The sequence below is a fragment of the Aspergillus clavatus genome, genomic scaffold (assembly GCF_000002715.2).
Source record: "Aspergillus clavatus NRRL 1 1099423829791 genomic scaffold, whole genome shotgun sequence".
NCBI lineage: Eukaryota > Fungi > Ascomycota > Eurotiomycetes > Eurotiales > Aspergillaceae > Aspergillus > Aspergillus clavatus.
The window spans coordinates 861,924-879,596 of NW_001517108.1; the positions used below are offsets into that span (position 1 = coordinate 861,924).

Here is a 17,673-nt window from a genome sequence, read left to right on the forward strand (position 1 = left end):
ATAGAGTATGGATCGAAAAGTCACATGTTCAATCCACCCAGCAGCCAGAACAGCCAGATGGCTTCTAGACACGCTTATAACTCGAACAACGGAATCCTAGGTATTTGATTAACCGCATTACACGGGGCGTACAGGTTCCGCCCACCTTATTCGACAATATCTCGGAGCCATCTGGCTCTTACAGCAATAACACCATCATCCCAGTCGATAACTGTCGCTGGTTGTTGGCCAATGATGCCGCCTGATCAGCGTGAAGCCTTTGAAGGTTGCTCACTACGATCTCCCACTAACCACCAGCTGAGACGGCTTCGTGCATGTTCGTCCAATCCCTTGGATCTTTGCGGGTTGATCATTTGCTGGACTCTCTGCACTGGCGGTTCAGGCGCATCCGAGTCCGACCCTTGCATGCTCAGCATACCAGGGTTCCAGACATTCTTGCCCTGGGCTTTTTCTTTTTGCCAGGGCGAAGGTATCCTCGCTAGTCTTGGGTATTTGTACAGAGTACTGTGCACAGTAACTAATAGGAGTGGATGAGGGAAGTTGGAAAAAATAAAATAAAAAATAAAAAATAAAGAAATTCAAAATCTAAATCACTTGGCTTCTTCCTCAAAAGTAAAATGACAACATCACAGGCACTGATGTGGTGATGTGGAGGGAGCATTGAACAATGATCTGGTGGGCCGTGGCGCTATACACAGACATACCTTTTTTTTTTCTCTCTCTTTTTTTTTGGCGATAAAAATGATAAATATGGTAAAATTCCCTTGCGGCTGGACGGATGGACTTACCGAGACGGTATCTTTCTTTATCCCCAATGGCCCATGTCATCTTGGCTGGGTTTGTGTGGAGGGGAAGATTGATCCTACAGTAGGAACCTGCGAAGTGAGCTATCCATGCCACGGTAAATTGGTTTCTTTGGCAGTTTGCCACCCCCAATCAATAGGTAGCATCTTAGAGTACGTGCGCCCCCTGCACCGTTAATATGGGATATTAATCTTGAAGTAATCTACATAGTATAACAGGGCAGATGCCAGATAGGTTATTCAGAATTTTACTCCGTCGATGGGCCAAACAAGGGACAACACAACGCCAGCTAGGGAACGGAGCGCACGGAGGAACTCCGCATTCCAAATTTTGGGGGGGAGGCATTCTTATCAGGAGCTGTCAGTTGTGTGTGACTGTCCACTGTTTACCCATCAAGAGTCGGGAGTCAGGACTTAGGACTCCCCAGGCCGAGTTATTGCCAGGTGGTAGATAGCCTGTTGTATACACCCCGTACGCAGTACGGAGTGCTGGTATATTCCCAAAGGCCCAAATGATATCCACTCTCTCGATGAAAAAATATGCCAGTTGAAAAAAAAAATATCAAAGCTCCAACCATCCGGGGCAATGTATTCCGTGGATCTGGGGATTATTGTGGGGAGAACATTATCCGACATCCTCCTGGTTTTGCCATGGGCATGATCTGCCTGACTGCCTCCCGTGAGTCCCGTCAGTGGTCTTCGCATCGCATCGCTATCTATTCTTATCATGGGATACCGGGATTGGTAGCTTTACTATTAGGATCTCGATTTGGGCTACAGAGTAATCAAGATAGATAGATAAAATAGATGGATAGATACTGCACTCCGCAGTAAGCACCGTCAGATAGGAGCTGAGCAGGACTAACTGCTAAGAGATAGAGAAAAAAAAAAAAAAAAAAAAAAAAAAAACAGGGTGAAACCGAAACAATGCAGGGCGTTGATGAAGAAGATAGATCAATACAACCTAGTTCAGGGGGCTGACTGACTGCGAGAATTATCTTAACCACTTGTTCGACGCTCGTTCGGCTGCAGCGCTTCCAGGCGGGTATTGGGTATTATTATTGTGTACCTACAGTCATTCAACAACAACAACCCCCAGCAGTGCTAATAGCGAGCGAAATTATGGGACAATCCTCAACCAGTGATGGCATTTCGATGATTAATGACAAGTTTCGCATCCTGATTCCTGAACGCTTTTTCAAAACAGTTTCCTCGGCGGACTGCGAGCCACGGCATTAAGGAGACTGCGGTCCGAGGCAACCTCAGAAATTGCTCCGTGGATGCGTTGCTCCCATACAAACTGATACAAACTGTGATATTGGTTGGAGTGAGGCTGATGCAATGCTGAGCTTCACTACGGTCATCATCATCATCATTTTCTTTATTGTTCTCCGGCCAGGGAGTACCTTAGTACCCTAGGTACAGTCTCCGTACAATAGTCGTCATTCCGGTTCATTTTCGTCCCCCCCCCCTCCCTTCCAGTACGTAGCCCTCATCTGATGAGTGATGAGTGATGATGAAAGATGAGGTATTGGATCTCGTCTCATCTATCGTATGACTGTGCCAGATTGCATCAGCGCCCTTGCTGGAAGATGATCGAGAGTATCTGTTAGGTCGGGGGTTTCGCATCTTTTCTATTTGATCTTTAAAAAGGGCTGTGGAGGCTTGAAGTCGCCCGTCTTTAACCCTTCCAATCTTCCTTCCAGCCGACAATTTATCTATCTCTGGACAATGCCATGTCCAACCATTGATGCGATCATCGGCGATCAGCTGGTCTGGACTGGGCGGTTCTTCAAAGGCGCCAGCTTTCCCCAGTTCTATGCATTCTATGGCTCCCCCAGACGTGTGACGAGCAGAGTTTGGGGGGAAGGGAGATCCTGTTGACGACTTGCGGATAGATAGATAGATAATACTAAAGTTATGAAAGGTCCTTGTGAGTACTCGTGGGGGTCGTCGTCACATCATCATGATTATCATCATTCCATCATCGTTGCCTAGAGATATCTGGATTCTGGAAATCAATATTACGTCGATCTATCATTCTAAAGGGGGTTGTGGTTCAGGTTCAGATTCATAAAAAACAAACTAGTCACCGGCAAACCACCAGATGATACCTTCGCATGCGCAAATGAGCTTATCACATGGATGAGATGCCACTTTTGATTGATGGCCTGTCTACTGACTTAGACCGACCTCCTTTTAAGATCGCGTAATTATTCGTATTTTCAGGTGCACCCTGTCGCAATTAATCTCAATTACCGGCAAATGATAACGGGCTAGCAGTACCTAAGTAATAGGTAGTACTCCTGAGTGCAGATTCCTGATTTCTGATTCCTTCTTCAAATCTTTATCTCGTCCTCATTTTACCGATCGAGGATAATTCCCCAAATCATCCGCGATAGCCGGAAGCACTGATGATTGTTCGAAGCTAGAACACAGACCACCAGCGCATACGGGATTTACCTAGTAGGTAAACGGTTAGCGATAGATAAAATGCACTTCCGTCAATACTCCGCGTATGGCTTGTTTCGCAATACTCCATACTCCATAGCCCATGGCCATAACCCATTGTGCTTGAGTGTTACACTTACACTCCATGCTACCACTACCGCTCCCTCAACGGCTGACTAACCCCTCTGTATCAAATGCTGAAAATACGGGGCACGCACTTTTCTGGATCACACAGCCACTTCTCTCTTAATCCATTCCTTTTTCATACTGTACACCGGTACAGTCACCAGTGTACTCACTACTCCGTACAACTTCTCCGTAAATCCCTATCAACTCTGGTCCGCCCCACATTCTGCCCTCTTTTTTTTTTTCTTCTTGACTTTCCCTTTTCCTCGTCGGTCTAGCGTCCTGGGCGAAAAGATACGTAAAAGGCTGTTTCCTTCCAAACCGGACATACCGAGTGTGGTCGAACCAGCCCGGCGAACCACTGAGATAGGCAGTAATATACTCCGTAGCTCAATTTCAGGTCTCGAAGGTTTGTTACTTGCAACTCTATAGGTACTCTGTAAGACGAAGGATGAGAGGGAGCCCCGACAAGAACAAGAGAGGAAAGGCGACTCTCCCCCACAGGACACCCAAGTATGTACTCCGTACTGTACTTACCTAGAGGAAGAAAAAAAAAAAAAAAAACCAAAAAGAAAGGCGGTTTTCGCTCTGATTTGAACACGTTCTTTTTTTTTTCTTTTTTCTCGTTCCAAATTTATTTCTTAACTATTAGTATTATTTTTTTTTTTTTGCCTCCCCGATTTTTGCACCCCACACAATACCAAAAAGTACCACCGAATTTTTTATTCTTTTTTTTGTCTTTTTTTGTCTTTTTTTTTTTTTTTTCCCTCTCTTCCCTCTCCCTCTTGTTCTCCGATTCCGATAAACCCCCTCCATTTTCTATACTCTCCCTCTCTTGATCTTCTTCCCTTTCTCCCCTCCGCCGATTCTCCATTTTCTTTCCTCTTCCCCTCCATTCCTTATTATCTTCTTCTGTTCCCTTCTTATACTCGTCCTGTCCCCCAGATCAACTTCTCCAGGTTTTTCTTCCCCTCCTCTCTTTCGACTATCGTCTCTTCAACTTGACACCACTGGATCCCCCCCCAACTATCATCAGACTATCCCGGCTATCCTTCCGAATCTGGGTTCGCTATTACAACACTTCCCACCCATCGCTGCATCCCCATATCCCTATAATTAGGCCTCAGTCGAGCTTGTAGCAAGTCGCTGGATTGGAACCCGTGTGAACAACCTCCATCATTCCCAGTCTCGCAAGGCTTGTGATTCTCCTCGCGGTATTCCGAAGTTACCTTCCTTTGCCAAGGTCAACTCTGGGGCGTCATCGGCTGGGATCGACTTCCCGGATCAACCTACCCCTGTCGCGATCAACACAACTCGGCCTCGGCTTTATCCATCCCTTTGGAACGTGTTAATATATTAACACCGAATTCCCTCCCACCTTCCGCTGTCTCTAGCACGCTCGTCGTCGGAATTTCACATGCCACCTTCAGCCTCTTCTGTGGGTTTCTCAGATTTACTGAACCCTCAGAACCCAACCGAGTCAGCCCCCTCCACACCAGTAAACAAGTCGCCAGCCTCGTCAGCCCCCTCAAGTGCTCAGTCGAACTCAACGATGGCGTCCTCTGTCAGCCTGTTGCCTCCCTTGATGAAGGGCACTCGTCCGGCGAATGAGGAGCCCCGGCAGGATCTTCCTCGTCCTTACAAATGTCCTCTATGTGATCGCGCCTTCCACCGCCTGGAGCACCAGACCAGACATATTCGCACACATACTGGGGAGAAGCCCCATGCATGCCAGTTCCCCGGCTGCACAAAGCGTTTTAGCCGTTCCGATGAGCTGACTCGCCACTCGAGAATCCACAATAACCCCAACTCGAGGCGCAACAACAAGGCCCAGCACCTGGCCGCCGCGGCCGCCGCTGCGGCTAATCAGGACAACGTCTTGGTCAACAACACAGGGTCAATGATGCCTCCTCCCAGCAAACCAATCACCCGCTCCGCGCCTGTCTCGCAGGTGGGCTCTCCTGACATCTCTCCGCCTCATTCCTTCACCAACTACGCGGGACACATGCGTTCGAATCTGGGACCTTATGCACGCAACAATGAGCGTGCGTCTTCGGGTATGGATATCAACCTGCTTGCCACCGCAGCTTCTCAGGTCGAGCGCGACGAGCATTTCGGGTTCCACAATGGCCCACGAGGTCTGCCCCTGTTCAGCTCGCGTCTTCACAATAGCAGCCGCCTTCCTTCGCTCTCTGCCTACGCGATCTCGCAGAACATGACGCGCTCCCACTCGCATGATGAGGAGGATGTCTACTCGCACCGCGTCAAGCGCTCGAGGCCCAACTCTCCAAACTCCACAGCTCCTTCCTCGCCCACCTTCTCCCACGACTCTCTTTCCCCTACTCCTGATCACACCCCACTGGCAACCCCCGCTCATTCTCCGCGGTTAAGGCCGCTCGGCACCAGTGAGCTGCAGTTGCCGTCGATCCGTCACTTGTCGCTCCATCACACTCCCGCTCTGGCTCCAATGGAACCGCAGCCTGAGGGGCCCAACTACTACAGTCCTACTCAACCTCACCATGGTCCCAGCATCAGTGACATCATGTCAAAACCGGACGGCACACAGCGCAAGCTCCCTGTTCCGCAGGTACCGAAAGTGGCTGTCCAGGACATGTTAAATCCCACTGGTTTCGTATCCGTGTCATCATCGACCAGCAACTCGGTTGCTGGTGGTGATCTGGCGGAACGTTTCTAGCCAGTCTGGAACTACATGATATCTTTCATGTGTACAAAACAAAAAAAGCGGCTTTTTGATCATTCCAAATTTCATGCGCACCACGAAACGAATAGACTTGTGCATTTGCCAGCTGGTTTTACGGGCATCATAGGTGTCGGATGGACGGTGTTTCTCTTCTATCATTTTCCCCCCCATTGTTTCCCTTCTTTTTCCATTCTCCTTCTCTTGAATTTCCTGCAGGGCGTCATTGCTTTATAGACGGACGGGACATTTTATGGCTCTTTCAATTCTTTTTTTTTTTTTTCAAAACTTCAATTCTTGACTCCCCCTTGTTTTCCTCTGTCAATCATAGTTCAACTGGAACTGGCTTCTCAGCCGCTATTTCACTATGTTCTCCTCTCCGAGACTGCGGTCTTCTAAATAATCCAAATCATGTCATGTCAAACTCCTACTTTTCATTCTCTTCCTTTGAGATAGACCTAGGTAGTAATCGAATGGGTTACCCCCAGACGCAATCTAGTTCCAATGGCCCTCGTAGCAACGCCACACGCTTGGCTCTTCATGTATTCTGCACGCCTGGTAGCCGCGATTATTACCAAAGGTCCTTCTCTTTGCCCTATCAATTATCATGTGATTCTCTAGCATATGCATGTGACAGTTATAAGCACCACCTTATGGCTCTTATGTCACCCAGCATATTGTTATGCCATCATGTATACATACGCACTAGCCTGCGAACGTCTTTCTCACTACTATACTCCGTATCTCTGCCAAAGTAGATTGGTTTGTTTCGAGCTTCCATCTATATATACTTCTCTTCCATAAGATCTGATGGACTGGTTGAGGCCCTGCACCCGCACCCTTATAAAAAAAAACCCCCAGTCTGCCCTCTGGTTGTGAACGAATCCTCGAGGTATGTGTTTGGGCGGAGCATCAACAATAAATAATTATTCAGCACCTTTGCCAACCCAAAAAAAAAAAAAAAAAAAAAACAAAAAAACAAAAAAAAAGGACAAAAAAGGACCCAATTTCCCGTCAGAAATCCATCGTCTCTGTGAAATTAGTTCGTAGCTGATGTGATTCTGGTCCAACTGCTGCAAATCACACTCGAACTAAACCCGCCAGCCCAACCGGAGGACGTGGCTCCAGTGTTAAGCCCCGAAAACGAGCAGGCCTTGCTAGGCTCTTTTCTCTCGTAGACAGGATTGTTTAGGTCCGGATTCCCTGCTAATTGTTTAGATTAATTGGCAAAGAAAAGAAAAGGAAGGAGAGTGGTCCGTAATTATCAGAATCTTCTTCGTCTCAACCTTCTTTGAACTTCACTCTTCTTTTTCTCCAGTTGCAACATCTCCCCCCGCGCTATCATGACTATTGATACTATCCCGAAATCGATTATGGCCGGTGATTACCCCACCAAGATCTTGATGATCTGAAATTTAAAAGAAAAGAAAAAGAAAAAGAAAAGACGTACCCCTTTGAATGACGAGTTGATGTTGACTGTGTCTTGGATTCAAACAGTGCGAGGTGTCGCTTATAATCTTCCGTAACTGGGTATTTTCTGCACGCTTACCCTACCAGCGAGCCCTGGAATGGGGCAGGGCACGCCTGCGCCAGCTCTCTCGCGTGGACTCTCACACGCCCCTGTCGTGTCTCAGGTATCAAAGGTAATGGATGTTCTCTGCCCATTTCTTGTAGGCCTCCCGATGTGATCTGCGCTGCGAAGGGGGCCCGGGTGATGAATGTGCGGTCGCAGTCACGGGCCTATATAGATGTCTCTTCACTTCTCTTCATCGGAAACCGCCGGCTAAGTCTGTGGGAGCAGGACCGCTCGAACCGTCCGTCGAGTTGTGTTGACTCGAAGTGCCCGGCCCCCGACGTCCCCGGTGTGACTTCTCGTCGTCGGGACTTGTTCCCGGATAACCTCGAGCCCCCGCGCATCCTCCCCGACGCAACAAGGACAGAAGAACAACCCATGGCCCCGCTGCACGCAGTCCCGTCGCTATCGAGCGACGCTGCCTCGGCATCCGCATCACTAGCCAGCTCATCCCTTGACACCGGACTGGCCTCGGCAGTCGTCGTCCCCGAGATCCTACAGGACGATGGGAACGGGATCCTGATCGCCCCCTCCCGCCCCTCTCGCCCCACCCAGCGGCTCTATCGATGCCTCTTCCCCGTCCTCGACTGCCACGAGACCTTCGACGACACCGAACACTGGAGGACGCATGTGTACAGCCACTTCCGGACTCACGAACCACCTGCTACAGCCCGGTGCCCGCTATGCCCAGGCGAGAGATTCGACAATACCCCGCAGCGCCGGGCATGGGATCTCATGCTCGACCACGTGGATGCGGCGCATTACCAGCAGGGCCAGACGCTGGCCGGCAGCAGGCCCGACTTCGAACTGATGCAGTACTTGTATCGACTGCGGATTATCAGTGTTGACCAGTTCAAGGTGATGCAGTTACCGCCACCGCCGTCGAGTCCCGCGTATCACCGCTCGCAGGAGACGGTTAGAGCGAATATCGGCTCTTCGGATGAGCCGTACTGCGCTCCGTATAGTCGGCGCAGGGAACAGAGGATGCGGGGGCAACACCGAGGGGTAGGTGTGGCATAATTTGTGGCATCGGCCGTTGGCCTTTTCAACCCCTTGGTCGAGGAAGAAGAAGGCTGAAGTCGCTTTTCTCAGTCACCCCACGTCTGATGTTCATGAGAGCTTTGACAACCACTCTTTGCTGGTGCATTTGATTCGCCGGAATTCTCCTTCGATTGAGTGTGATGGGGGGAGATTGCCCCTCACTGGCTGAATGTTAGATGTGACCATGATTTATTTTCGGAATTCTGAAGCCAAGCGGTTCTTTTGTCCTCGCTTCTCCCGTGTCTTCTTAAAATGTTCATTAGCAAGTTTTTCCAATCGTTCAGAATGCATCTGGATTTGTCATATCATAAGGTGACAGCTTTGTAAGATGTCTTATCCCTAATACTCATATATGTCGAGAAAGATTCGGTGAGCGTCGGAAGGAGATACATCTCATTGTGATGTATCATGTGTAACCTGGTGATGCATCAACAGAACCTGCAAGGTACTTAGTCGGCCTATACTTCAGCTTCGTGTCAATCAAGGTGATTCTAAACCGAAGGTATCGATCATTTGCATGGGATGGTTGTTGGACCTTGGCAATTGTTCATGCGAGTTGGATGTATCGGATCCTTCCACTGCCATGAGAAATATACATCTAGTAGCAGGCCGTACTTTTGTTGGGTGAGGTGCCATCCCACAATAAGCACAGTGGGATACGATTTAGTACTCGAGCTGCAAAGAGTATCCCAAGCGTTCCGCTGATACCAGGAGGTTTCATCGTAGATCCAAATTCGTAAGAGCACAGAAATAGACCAAAGTGGTGATGTTCATAGTTGTAACCTGATATCCCAACCAAACAAGACAAACACCTCGCCCACTTCCTTCACCACATCTTGCGATCTCCGACTTATCGCTGAAGAAAGCCAGTTTGACGTCAAGTACTAACGACTGGACTGTATTTCCTCGCTATTCTCTATTACCCTCTCTTTGCAGTATGATAAGATTGCTGCGCATACTCCTGATCTGATCCCCCTTCTTATCCGAAACTGCACCGAGCAGCTCACCTCGTTGCAATCAAACGAACGACGCGACCCCTCCAGCCATACTACTCAGACTCCTTCTCTGCTCAGTAAAGAATCATGGAGAGACTCTCGCTTAACGATACTCCCGCCGGCGCCCAGCGAGGACACACGCCGCAGCCATTTCCCCAGCAGAATAAGATGCTGGGACCCTCGGCGCCCATGACACACGGTCCCCCGCAATTACCCCCGCAGATGTTCACGACGGCTGCTCAATTGCTGGATCTCACAGATAGTAAGTTTTAAGTGGTGACTCTGAGGAACGGGGCTGTTGCTCGGGTCGGACTAACCCGCGGTGAACGCAGAGAAACTTGTTCTGGTACTCCGCGACGGGCGGAAACTCATCGGAGTGTTGAGAAGCTGGGATCAATTTGGTATGGACCTGCTCCAGAGGTGCTAATAGACGTGGAGTTGTTTACAGACCGGGCTAATGGGGTGAATATGTTGGTAGCAAACCTTGTCCTCCAGGATACCATTGAACGAATCTACGCTGGAGGCCTCTATGCTGAGATTCCCCGGGGTATCTTCCTTGTTCGGGGAGAGAATGTCTTGCTACTGGGAGAAATTGTATGTCGAATCGCTGTTCCTGTGTTGCTCACTTGCCCTCGGACACTGACTGCCGCATTATAGGATCTCGACAAGGAAGACGATGTCCCTGCTCATGTCCAGAAAGCCCCCTTCCCGGAGGTATTCGAATTGAAGAAGAAGGAAGACGCGGCGCGGAAAAGAATGGACAAGAAAAGCCACAACAAGCTCCAGGGTCTTGGGTTCGAACCCGAACACAGCGGAGAGATCCTGTTTTAACCCGTCGACGCCGGATCGCTTATGTTCAACACTGCCTGTTTGTGCGTCGGCCTGTACGACGTCAGGAACAGAGCCATATCATCTGTTTCGCAAGAAGCAGAGGGCACTCGACTTGTGCGAGGTATGCCCCAGGATTGTTGCAGGAGCCAGACTGTCACTTGTTGACCCTTGGACCATGCGACGCCAGCTTTCGAATGAAAGCCATGCGAGGGTGATGGTCCGCTCCGTATTGAATAGAGCTCAGATGTCTCCAGACTTGATGGCAACGATTTCGGCCAGGACGAGGGACAGCGGATGAGATATGCATATTTCCAATGGATTTGCAGGGCACAAGGCGATGTCTGACGATCTACATGTTTCGAAACGACTTGTTTTCCTCTAGCTTTTATATTTTTTTTTTTTCGCACATTCTGAGCTACGGGGGGGGGGGGGGCGTGGAGTTCATTGGCAAGGATTGGGCTCTGCTCTTAGATACCATCATAGCGAGACTCGGAGAGATATATAAGACCGACCTTTGAATGCTTGATCCACTCGCAGATATTTCCGTGAATAAATATCTCTATCGTGCTCTCTAAATTCACATCACAGCTCTGGTCCATCGGTGTTATCGATAAACCCGCCAAGAATCGCAGTACCTTCTCTGGCCCAAAATTTTGTTCGGACCACTAAAATCGTAGAAAAAAAAATCTCCGCATCCACCACTCTTCTCTTTCTCTCTCTTCAAGTCTCAAACTTCTCAAAAGTATTGATTCCTGTACGCCTTTCTGAACGAGTTTCCCAACTGCCCATAGGTCGGTCCTTCTATCATGGCGACCCTGGCGGAGAAGCTCGAGAAGATCAAGTCTCCAAAGCTGCAGAATCAACACCATGTATGTACATCCCTCCGCTCACCGTACATTTCCCGCCCCCGAGAACGAAGCTTGCTAACAGATGAATCTGTCAATGTGTGAAGACCGCTGTGGTGCTTTCTGCCGTGGAGGATACTCTACGTGATCAAAAGGCAGACTTTTCCCCGACAGCTTATTTCGCAGCCCTTCTGGCGCTGTTGACGCAGTCTGTGTCGGCCACGCAAGGCATTGTCAACAAAGACCTTGCAACTTCTGTCGTCTATCTCCTCGATCTCACAACCTCTTACGTCCCAGCGCCCATCCTCCGCTCGAAATTCTCTCACATCCTCACCAGCCTCGCGCCCGCTCTGTCCCTGCCGGAAGTCGAAGCCCCGCTCCTTAGACCCTCAATCGGCTGCCTCGAATCGCTGCTTATCGCCCAGGATGCGGCCTCGTGGAACCTCCCTCACACCCAGGTCGGCCCGCGACGGGCGATCGCGGGATTGTTGAGTCTGGCTGTGGATCACCGACCCAAGGTCCGGAAGAGGGCACAGGATGCTCTCATCAAGGTCCTCAAGAACCCGCCTCCCAGCCCGTCGCTCGATCACCCCGCGGCAGATATGTGCGCGGAGACCGGCATGCGCACACTCGGTGACAGTATTGCCGTCGCAGCAAAGAGCAAGCGGGGCCGTCATGATTCGCAGAGTCGGGAGAGCAGCGATCCTTTGGTTATTCACTCTCTGCAGCTGGTGAAGACGCTGGCGATCGCATCTGGAGGATGGCCGAGCAAGAAGATCGAGCCGCTCTGTGAGCTGTTGATGAATGCATCCCGGTCCAGCAACGAATATATTACGATGGGTGCTTTCGAGGTCTTTGAGGTTATTTTCTCGAGCATGGCAGACGATTTTTCGTCGTCGAAGCTGCCCCGTCTTTTGGAGGCCATCTCCGAGCTCAAACCCGCTCAGAACGACTCGCAGCTGCTCCCGCCATGGATCGCGGTCTTGTCGCGGGGATATGATGTGTCCGCCCAGATCAACCCGGAGGATACTTTCGAGAAGCTTCCGGCCCTGTTCAACATGATTTCCGGTTACCTTGCGTCTCCTTCGAGCAACATCCGAGTTTCCGCGTCAGAATGCTTGATCTCGTTCTTAGCCAACTGTGTCCCCAAGAGTGTCATTATCGACCCGTCGGTTTACGATGAGAAGACCCTTGAGAAGCTTGCCAAAGCCGCGACGGACCTTCTCTCTGTGAAATACCAAGCAGCCTGGGCCGAAGTGTTCAAAGTCTGCTCCGCTATGTTCGAGAGCTTCAAGTGGCGGTCGAGCCCATTCCTCGATAGCATCGTCAAGACGGTCGGAGATCTTCGCAGTAACGAGTCTTTCCATGGAAAGAAGCAGGCCGACGAGGTCCTCGGCAGCGCCGTTGAAGCCATGGGCCCCGCCGCCGTGTTGGAAATTCTTCCTCTGAACATCATCGAGCAAAGGAATGGTCAGCCTGGCCGCGTTTGGTTCCTGCCAATCCTCAGAGACAGCGTCTCTAATACCAATCTCGCTCATTTCCGATCAGAGCTTGTTCCTCTTAGCGAAGCCCTTTATCAGAAGGTGGTGGATTACGGGTCTGCGGAGAAGAGCGTTGAGATGAAGATCTTTGAGACACTCGTGCAGCAGACCTGGGCTATCCTTCCTGGCTACTGCGAACTTCCGCTGGACCTCGTTGAGGCCTTCGATCAGAGCTTTGCAGAGCTCCTGTCGAACGTTCTCTACAAGCAAACCGAGCTGCGAGTCGACATTTGCAACGCCCTACAGACCCTGGTCGAATCAAACCAGGCCATTCTCTCCATCGAGTCAGAGGAAGACGATCTGATTCTCCAGAGAAGAATCACCAAGGCTGCGGCGAAGAAGAACATCGATCATCTGGCTGGTTTTGCAAGCAATCTCCTGGCTGTGCTGTTCAACGTGTACAGCCAGACACTCCCACACTACAGAGGGTATATCCTGCAATGTATCAATGCTTATCTGAGCATCACACCCGAAAAGGTTTGTTACCTTTCTCCTTCTCTGCGCTCACCGCCATCTAACTTTTATCGCAGGAGCTCAATGAGACCTTCACCCGAGTTACCTCTATGCTCGAGTCATCGGTGGTTTCGGAGCAGGAAGCAGCCAAGCAAGGCAATCAGCAGACCGGTTCGGGAGACAAGATGCCCCCTACTTCTCACACACTCATTGATCTGGTCATTGCTATGTCGATCTACCTGCCTCGCACCAGTTTCCAAAGCCTATTCGCTATCGCTGCGGCCATCCTGAACGGCCAGACGGCTGACCAGCAATTGATCAAGAAGGCCTACAAGCTGATCCCCCGTCTGGCCAGCACGGAAACCGGTCGCACCGCTCTGCTCGAGCGCAGCGCGGAGCTTCAGGCCCTCATCCTCGCTACAGCCGACAAGACACCCGCCTCTGCCCGTCGGGATCGTAGCATGGCGATCTACGAGCTCATCACCTATCTCCCAACATCCGACCTGCACTTCATCCCGTCCATCCTCTCCGAGGTCGTTCTGGGCTGCAAGGAGAGTAACGAGAAAGCTCGGACTGCCTCCTTCGACCTTCTCATTCACCTTGCTAAGAGAACGACGGATTCCGAACGGAATCCTCCTGGCACCAAGATCCGTAACTCTCTGGTGCCACACATGCCCGACGATGCGCCGGACGCCCCGGCGACCATCGAGGAGTTTTTCACCATGGTCTCTGCTGGCCTGGCCGGTAGCTCGCCGCACATGGTCGCTGCGTCCGTTACAGCGCTCTCTCGCCTCTTCTTCGACTTCCACACTGAGATTGAGCCTGCTGTGCGCGTCGACCTAGTACAGACCGTGGAGCTCTTCCTCACCAGCAACAACCGGGAGATTGTCCGCTCCGTCCTCGGCTTTGTAAAGGTCGTCGTAGTCGTCCTCCCCGATGATATCTTACGCCCCCGCCTGAACACTCTGGTCCCCAACCTCATGGTCTGGAACAAGGAGCACAAGGGCCGTCTCCGCGCCAAGGTCAAGGGTATTCTAGACCGCCTGATTCGTCGCTTCGGTGCACCTCTCGTGGAGGGCTTAGTCGGCGAGGCCGACCGCAAGCTGGTAGTCAACATCCGCAAGCAGCGTGAACGCAGCAAGCGCAAGAAGAAGGAAGGCGCGAACGCCGGCGATGAGGACTCGGAGGAGGACGAGGCGGCCGACAAGCCCGGCAAGGCCTCGTACAGCAACGCCTTCGACAAGGCAGTCTACGACTCGGACCTTTCCGACTCGGACGACGACGCCAGCGAGATCGAGGTCGACGAGCAAGGCGGCACACACACCCGCGGTCGCAAGGGCGGCCGCAAATCCAAGCAGAGTGAGCAGTACATCCGCGAGCTCTCGCCGGAGGACAACCCGCTCGATCTCCTGGCCCCCGACGCCCTGGCCAACATCTCCACCACCAAGCCCAGCGTCCGCTTCCTCAACACCGGCCCGGGCTCCCGCAAACAGCGCGCCGCCAAGTTCGGACCTGACGGCCGTCTCCTCCTCGGCAATGACGACAAGAACGACGATGTCGACATGTCCGGCGGGGACGCGGCCGCCGGCACCGGCGAGAGCGGCATCAACGCCTACCTCGCCGCCGTCAGCGGGCCTGACGCTATCCGCCGTGGCCAAAAGGGCCGTCTCAAGATGTCCCAGGCCCAGAAGAAGAAGGGAAGCCGGAATGGCGACGGCATGGACCTCGACGATAACGACGACGGCGAGGCCCCCGCTGCTGCCTCTGCTTCCAAGGGCCCGCACTCCGCCCGTCGCGGACTCGGCGTGCCCAAGTCCCACGGCCCCAGCGGCAACAACGGCATCCAGAAGCGAAGAAACCCCCAGCAGGGAGGACGCGGAGGACGTGGAGGCCGTGGAGGACGCGGTGGATTCAGAGCGGGAAACAGACGGTAATCGACGAGAGCTGAGTCTACCTATCATCCTCGCGTTACGTTACGGCCATGACCAATCAAAAAGAAAAATAAAAACCAAAAACCGGGGGGTGTGAGGACTTTGAACATGAACATATGGGGTATACTTGCATACAGACAAAACAATGGTTCGTTCGTTTTCTGCTGATGTTCTATCATTATTTTTCTCCCCTTAACGGCGTACGATTTCTGCCTTTTGTTTTTTCTTTTTTTCTTTCTTTCTTGTATTCCGTTTCCCCATCTTCCGCTGCTCATCTGTCTGGTCCGACTGGTATCTTATATACCCTTTTTTATGCCCGTGCCCTCCGCAGTTACAGTTCTCTGATAGATGAATGTGATGTCACGCCGAAGGAAGAAATTATCCTAGGTGCTTTGTAAATGCGAGGATGCATTCGTTTATTATTCTTTGTAATCAAGAAGCGTCTAGTCTAGTCAAGGGGAAAATCTGTGGCCTGAAGAAGAATAGATCAAATGTGAAAGACATTTATTGATGAGGTGCAAATGAGATGGCTCAGATAAACATGAGACCAGCCCGGGTATCATTTCTGCGCAGATTGCGACAATATAGGAGTACAAGACAGCGATAGGTCTCTGATGACATGAGATCGCTTGATGGTCAAAAAACCTCAGCATCAGAGACTTTTTTGTACAACAGAAGAGGGAAGAGAACAAAACTCCCCGGCGCCCTGATGCAACGAGTTCTCCGGCCTCCAAATTTAGAAGACACAAAAAAAATCAAGAAAAAGCAAACGAAGAGGAAGGAGAAGCTGCACATCGGCAGATCGAGTCATGCCACATATTCCGAACATTGGTATCATGCCAAACCGTGAAACAAAAGGATGAGAAAAAAAATTGAGAAACAAGGATGGGGAAAGCCCGATATCCCAGAGGCCGACGCTTAGTAATCATTAGAGAGAAGAACAGGGGGGGTATAATGTCGATGTATCAATTTAAGGATTTGCGCGCTTTGCCGAGCCATAGCTGCCACCATCGAACGACGCCTAGAACGGCCGCACGACCATCGTCTTTGCGTTCAGTGCCATCGGGATTGCCAAGAATCATGGCGAAAACCCAGAAGAAAGCAGCAGTCCAAACAAGAAGGAGGAAGGCGATGGATAGCAAGGAAGATACCAGGAGGACCATTAATAATCCACCCACAGAATAACATTCCATCGCCTCCGCAGATGTTGAGCCCTCTGGATCATCATATATCCATTGAGTCGAAGACGAATGAGAACCTGTTGACCCTCGCAAGTAGACTAATCGTTCATGGATATGCAGCTGAGGTACTAGAAGGTCGCAGAGTTGAGCGCGAAACGATGTCGATCGGAGGTAGGGAACGAAGGAGCAAAGGCGAAGGGGGGATACGAGGACGACGAAGAACAGGCCGAAGAGGGTATAGAGGGAGGTACACAGGGAGAAGATAGGGACCAAAAGGGATAATCGGAACTATAGGATGAATCGTGCGTCAGTCAGCGACCTGCTGAAATTTGGCGCACGGCCTCAAGAACAGGAGGTGAGAAGGGACTTACCAATAGCGACAGTGCATCCTGGCTATCATTCGCAGGAGCATCATCCTCGGGGATGGCTCGCTTGTGAATGCGGGGCGCACTGTGTTGATAGGGATCGCCAGACATATACGATGAGTGATCAGTCCAGCTGCCACGAACACGGTCCTCTTTGCGCACAACCCCGTTACTATTGGAAGTCCGAGTCAATATGGGAGCGTTCTCAACGGAAGAAGAGGAGACGAACGTCACCGGGGCCACCACTAGCTGCTCAGAAATTGGATAGACGAAGCCAACGGGCAGCTGACTGTTGTAGTTGCCGCCTTTCTGTGGTTGTTGCTCGTGCCGGAGGAGATCGTGCGAGTCGACGTGACCGACGGAGTTCAGATCCGAAGGGGTTACACTGACAGCGCTCTTCTGTTGCTGTGAGTGACGAAGAGAAGACGATTCGGACGGATGATGTGTCGCTGGTATTGTGATCGGTTGTTGTCCATCATGGAGGTATGTTGTTACGAGCTGGCCATTCTCCTGGTAATAAGCAGGGGAATGGGACATCTCTGGCTGTCTCATGACAGGCGAAGCGCAGCGGTGGAGAAAAGACGACGGAGGTGAGGAAGAAAGTCGGTGGGTGAGAGGAGGACAGGTGAAAGCCAACGAGAGACACTTCGACTCAGAAGGAATACGGCGGAAGGTGCACTAAGGTGGTACAGGAGTACACAAAAGCAAACCAGCACAAGTTCACCACATGGCGTCAAGCGCTCGAGGGATGGTTCTGATATACTTGATAGACAAGAAGTGGTTCCTTGACGACAGAGGGGAGGGATAACCGATTGTACCAGCGAGTGGGGGGGGCAGGC

The 17,673-nt window shown here is 51.2% G+C and overlaps 5 protein-coding genes across 5 annotated transcripts, besides 5 other annotated features; 4 read left to right on the forward strand and 1 right to left on the reverse strand.

Annotated features, from left to right (window-relative positions):
- Window positions 1-1,684: 1,684 nt before the first annotated feature.
- Window positions 1,685-1,711: a microsatellite.
- Window positions 1,685-1,712: a microsatellite.
- A 2,386-nt stretch (window positions 1,713-4,098) lies between these two features.
- Window positions 4,099-4,145: a microsatellite.
- Window positions 4,146-4,797: 652 nt separating this feature from the next.
- On the forward strand, window positions 4,798-6,075 carry ACLA_070730 (C2H2-type zinc finger protein; the record flags this gene model as incomplete). The annotated part of the gene is made up of 1 exon (XM_001275465.1): window positions 4,798-6,075. One exon carries the CDS (start codon window positions 4,798-4,800, stop codon window positions 6,073-6,075), a length of 1,278 nt encoding a protein of 425 aa, XP_001275466.1.
- A 952-nt stretch (window positions 6,076-7,027) lies between these two features.
- Window positions 7,028-7,066: a microsatellite.
- Window positions 7,028-7,077: a microsatellite.
- Window positions 7,078-7,792: 715 nt separating this feature from the next.
- On the forward strand, window positions 7,793-8,671 carry ACLA_070740 (uncharacterized protein; the record flags this gene model as incomplete). The annotated part of the gene is made up of 1 exon (XM_001275466.1): window positions 7,793-8,671. One exon carries the CDS (start codon window positions 7,793-7,795, stop codon window positions 8,669-8,671), a length of 879 nt encoding a protein of 292 aa, XP_001275467.1.
- Window positions 8,672-9,774: 1,103 nt separating this feature from the next.
- Window positions 9,775-10,518, forward strand: ACLA_070750 (U6 snRNA-associated Sm-like protein LSm1; the record flags this gene model as incomplete). Its single annotated transcript, XM_001275467.1, has 4 exons — window positions 9,775-9,949; window positions 10,020-10,088; window positions 10,166-10,281; window positions 10,345-10,518. 4 exons carry the CDS (start codon window positions 9,775-9,777, stop codon window positions 10,516-10,518), a joined length of 534 nt encoding a protein of 177 aa, XP_001275468.1.
- An 806-nt stretch (window positions 10,519-11,324) lies between these two features.
- ACLA_070760 (90S preribosome component RRP12) lies at window positions 11,325-15,291 on the forward strand (the record flags this gene model as incomplete). The annotated part of the gene is made up of 3 exons (XM_001275468.1): window positions 11,325-11,387; window positions 11,471-13,381; window positions 13,435-15,291. 3 exons carry the CDS (start codon window positions 11,325-11,327, stop codon window positions 15,289-15,291), a joined length of 3,831 nt encoding a protein of 1,276 aa, XP_001275469.1.
- A 962-nt stretch (window positions 15,292-16,253) lies between these two features.
- ACLA_070770 (uncharacterized protein) lies at window positions 16,254-17,371 on the reverse strand (the record flags this gene model as incomplete). Its single annotated transcript, XM_001275469.1, has 2 exons — window positions 16,254-16,757; window positions 16,841-17,371. The coding sequence occupies 2 exons, from the start codon at window positions 17,369-17,371 to the stop codon at window positions 16,254-16,256; spliced, it is 1,035 nt and encodes a 344-aa protein (XP_001275470.1).
- Window positions 17,372-17,673: the final 302 nt, after the last annotated feature.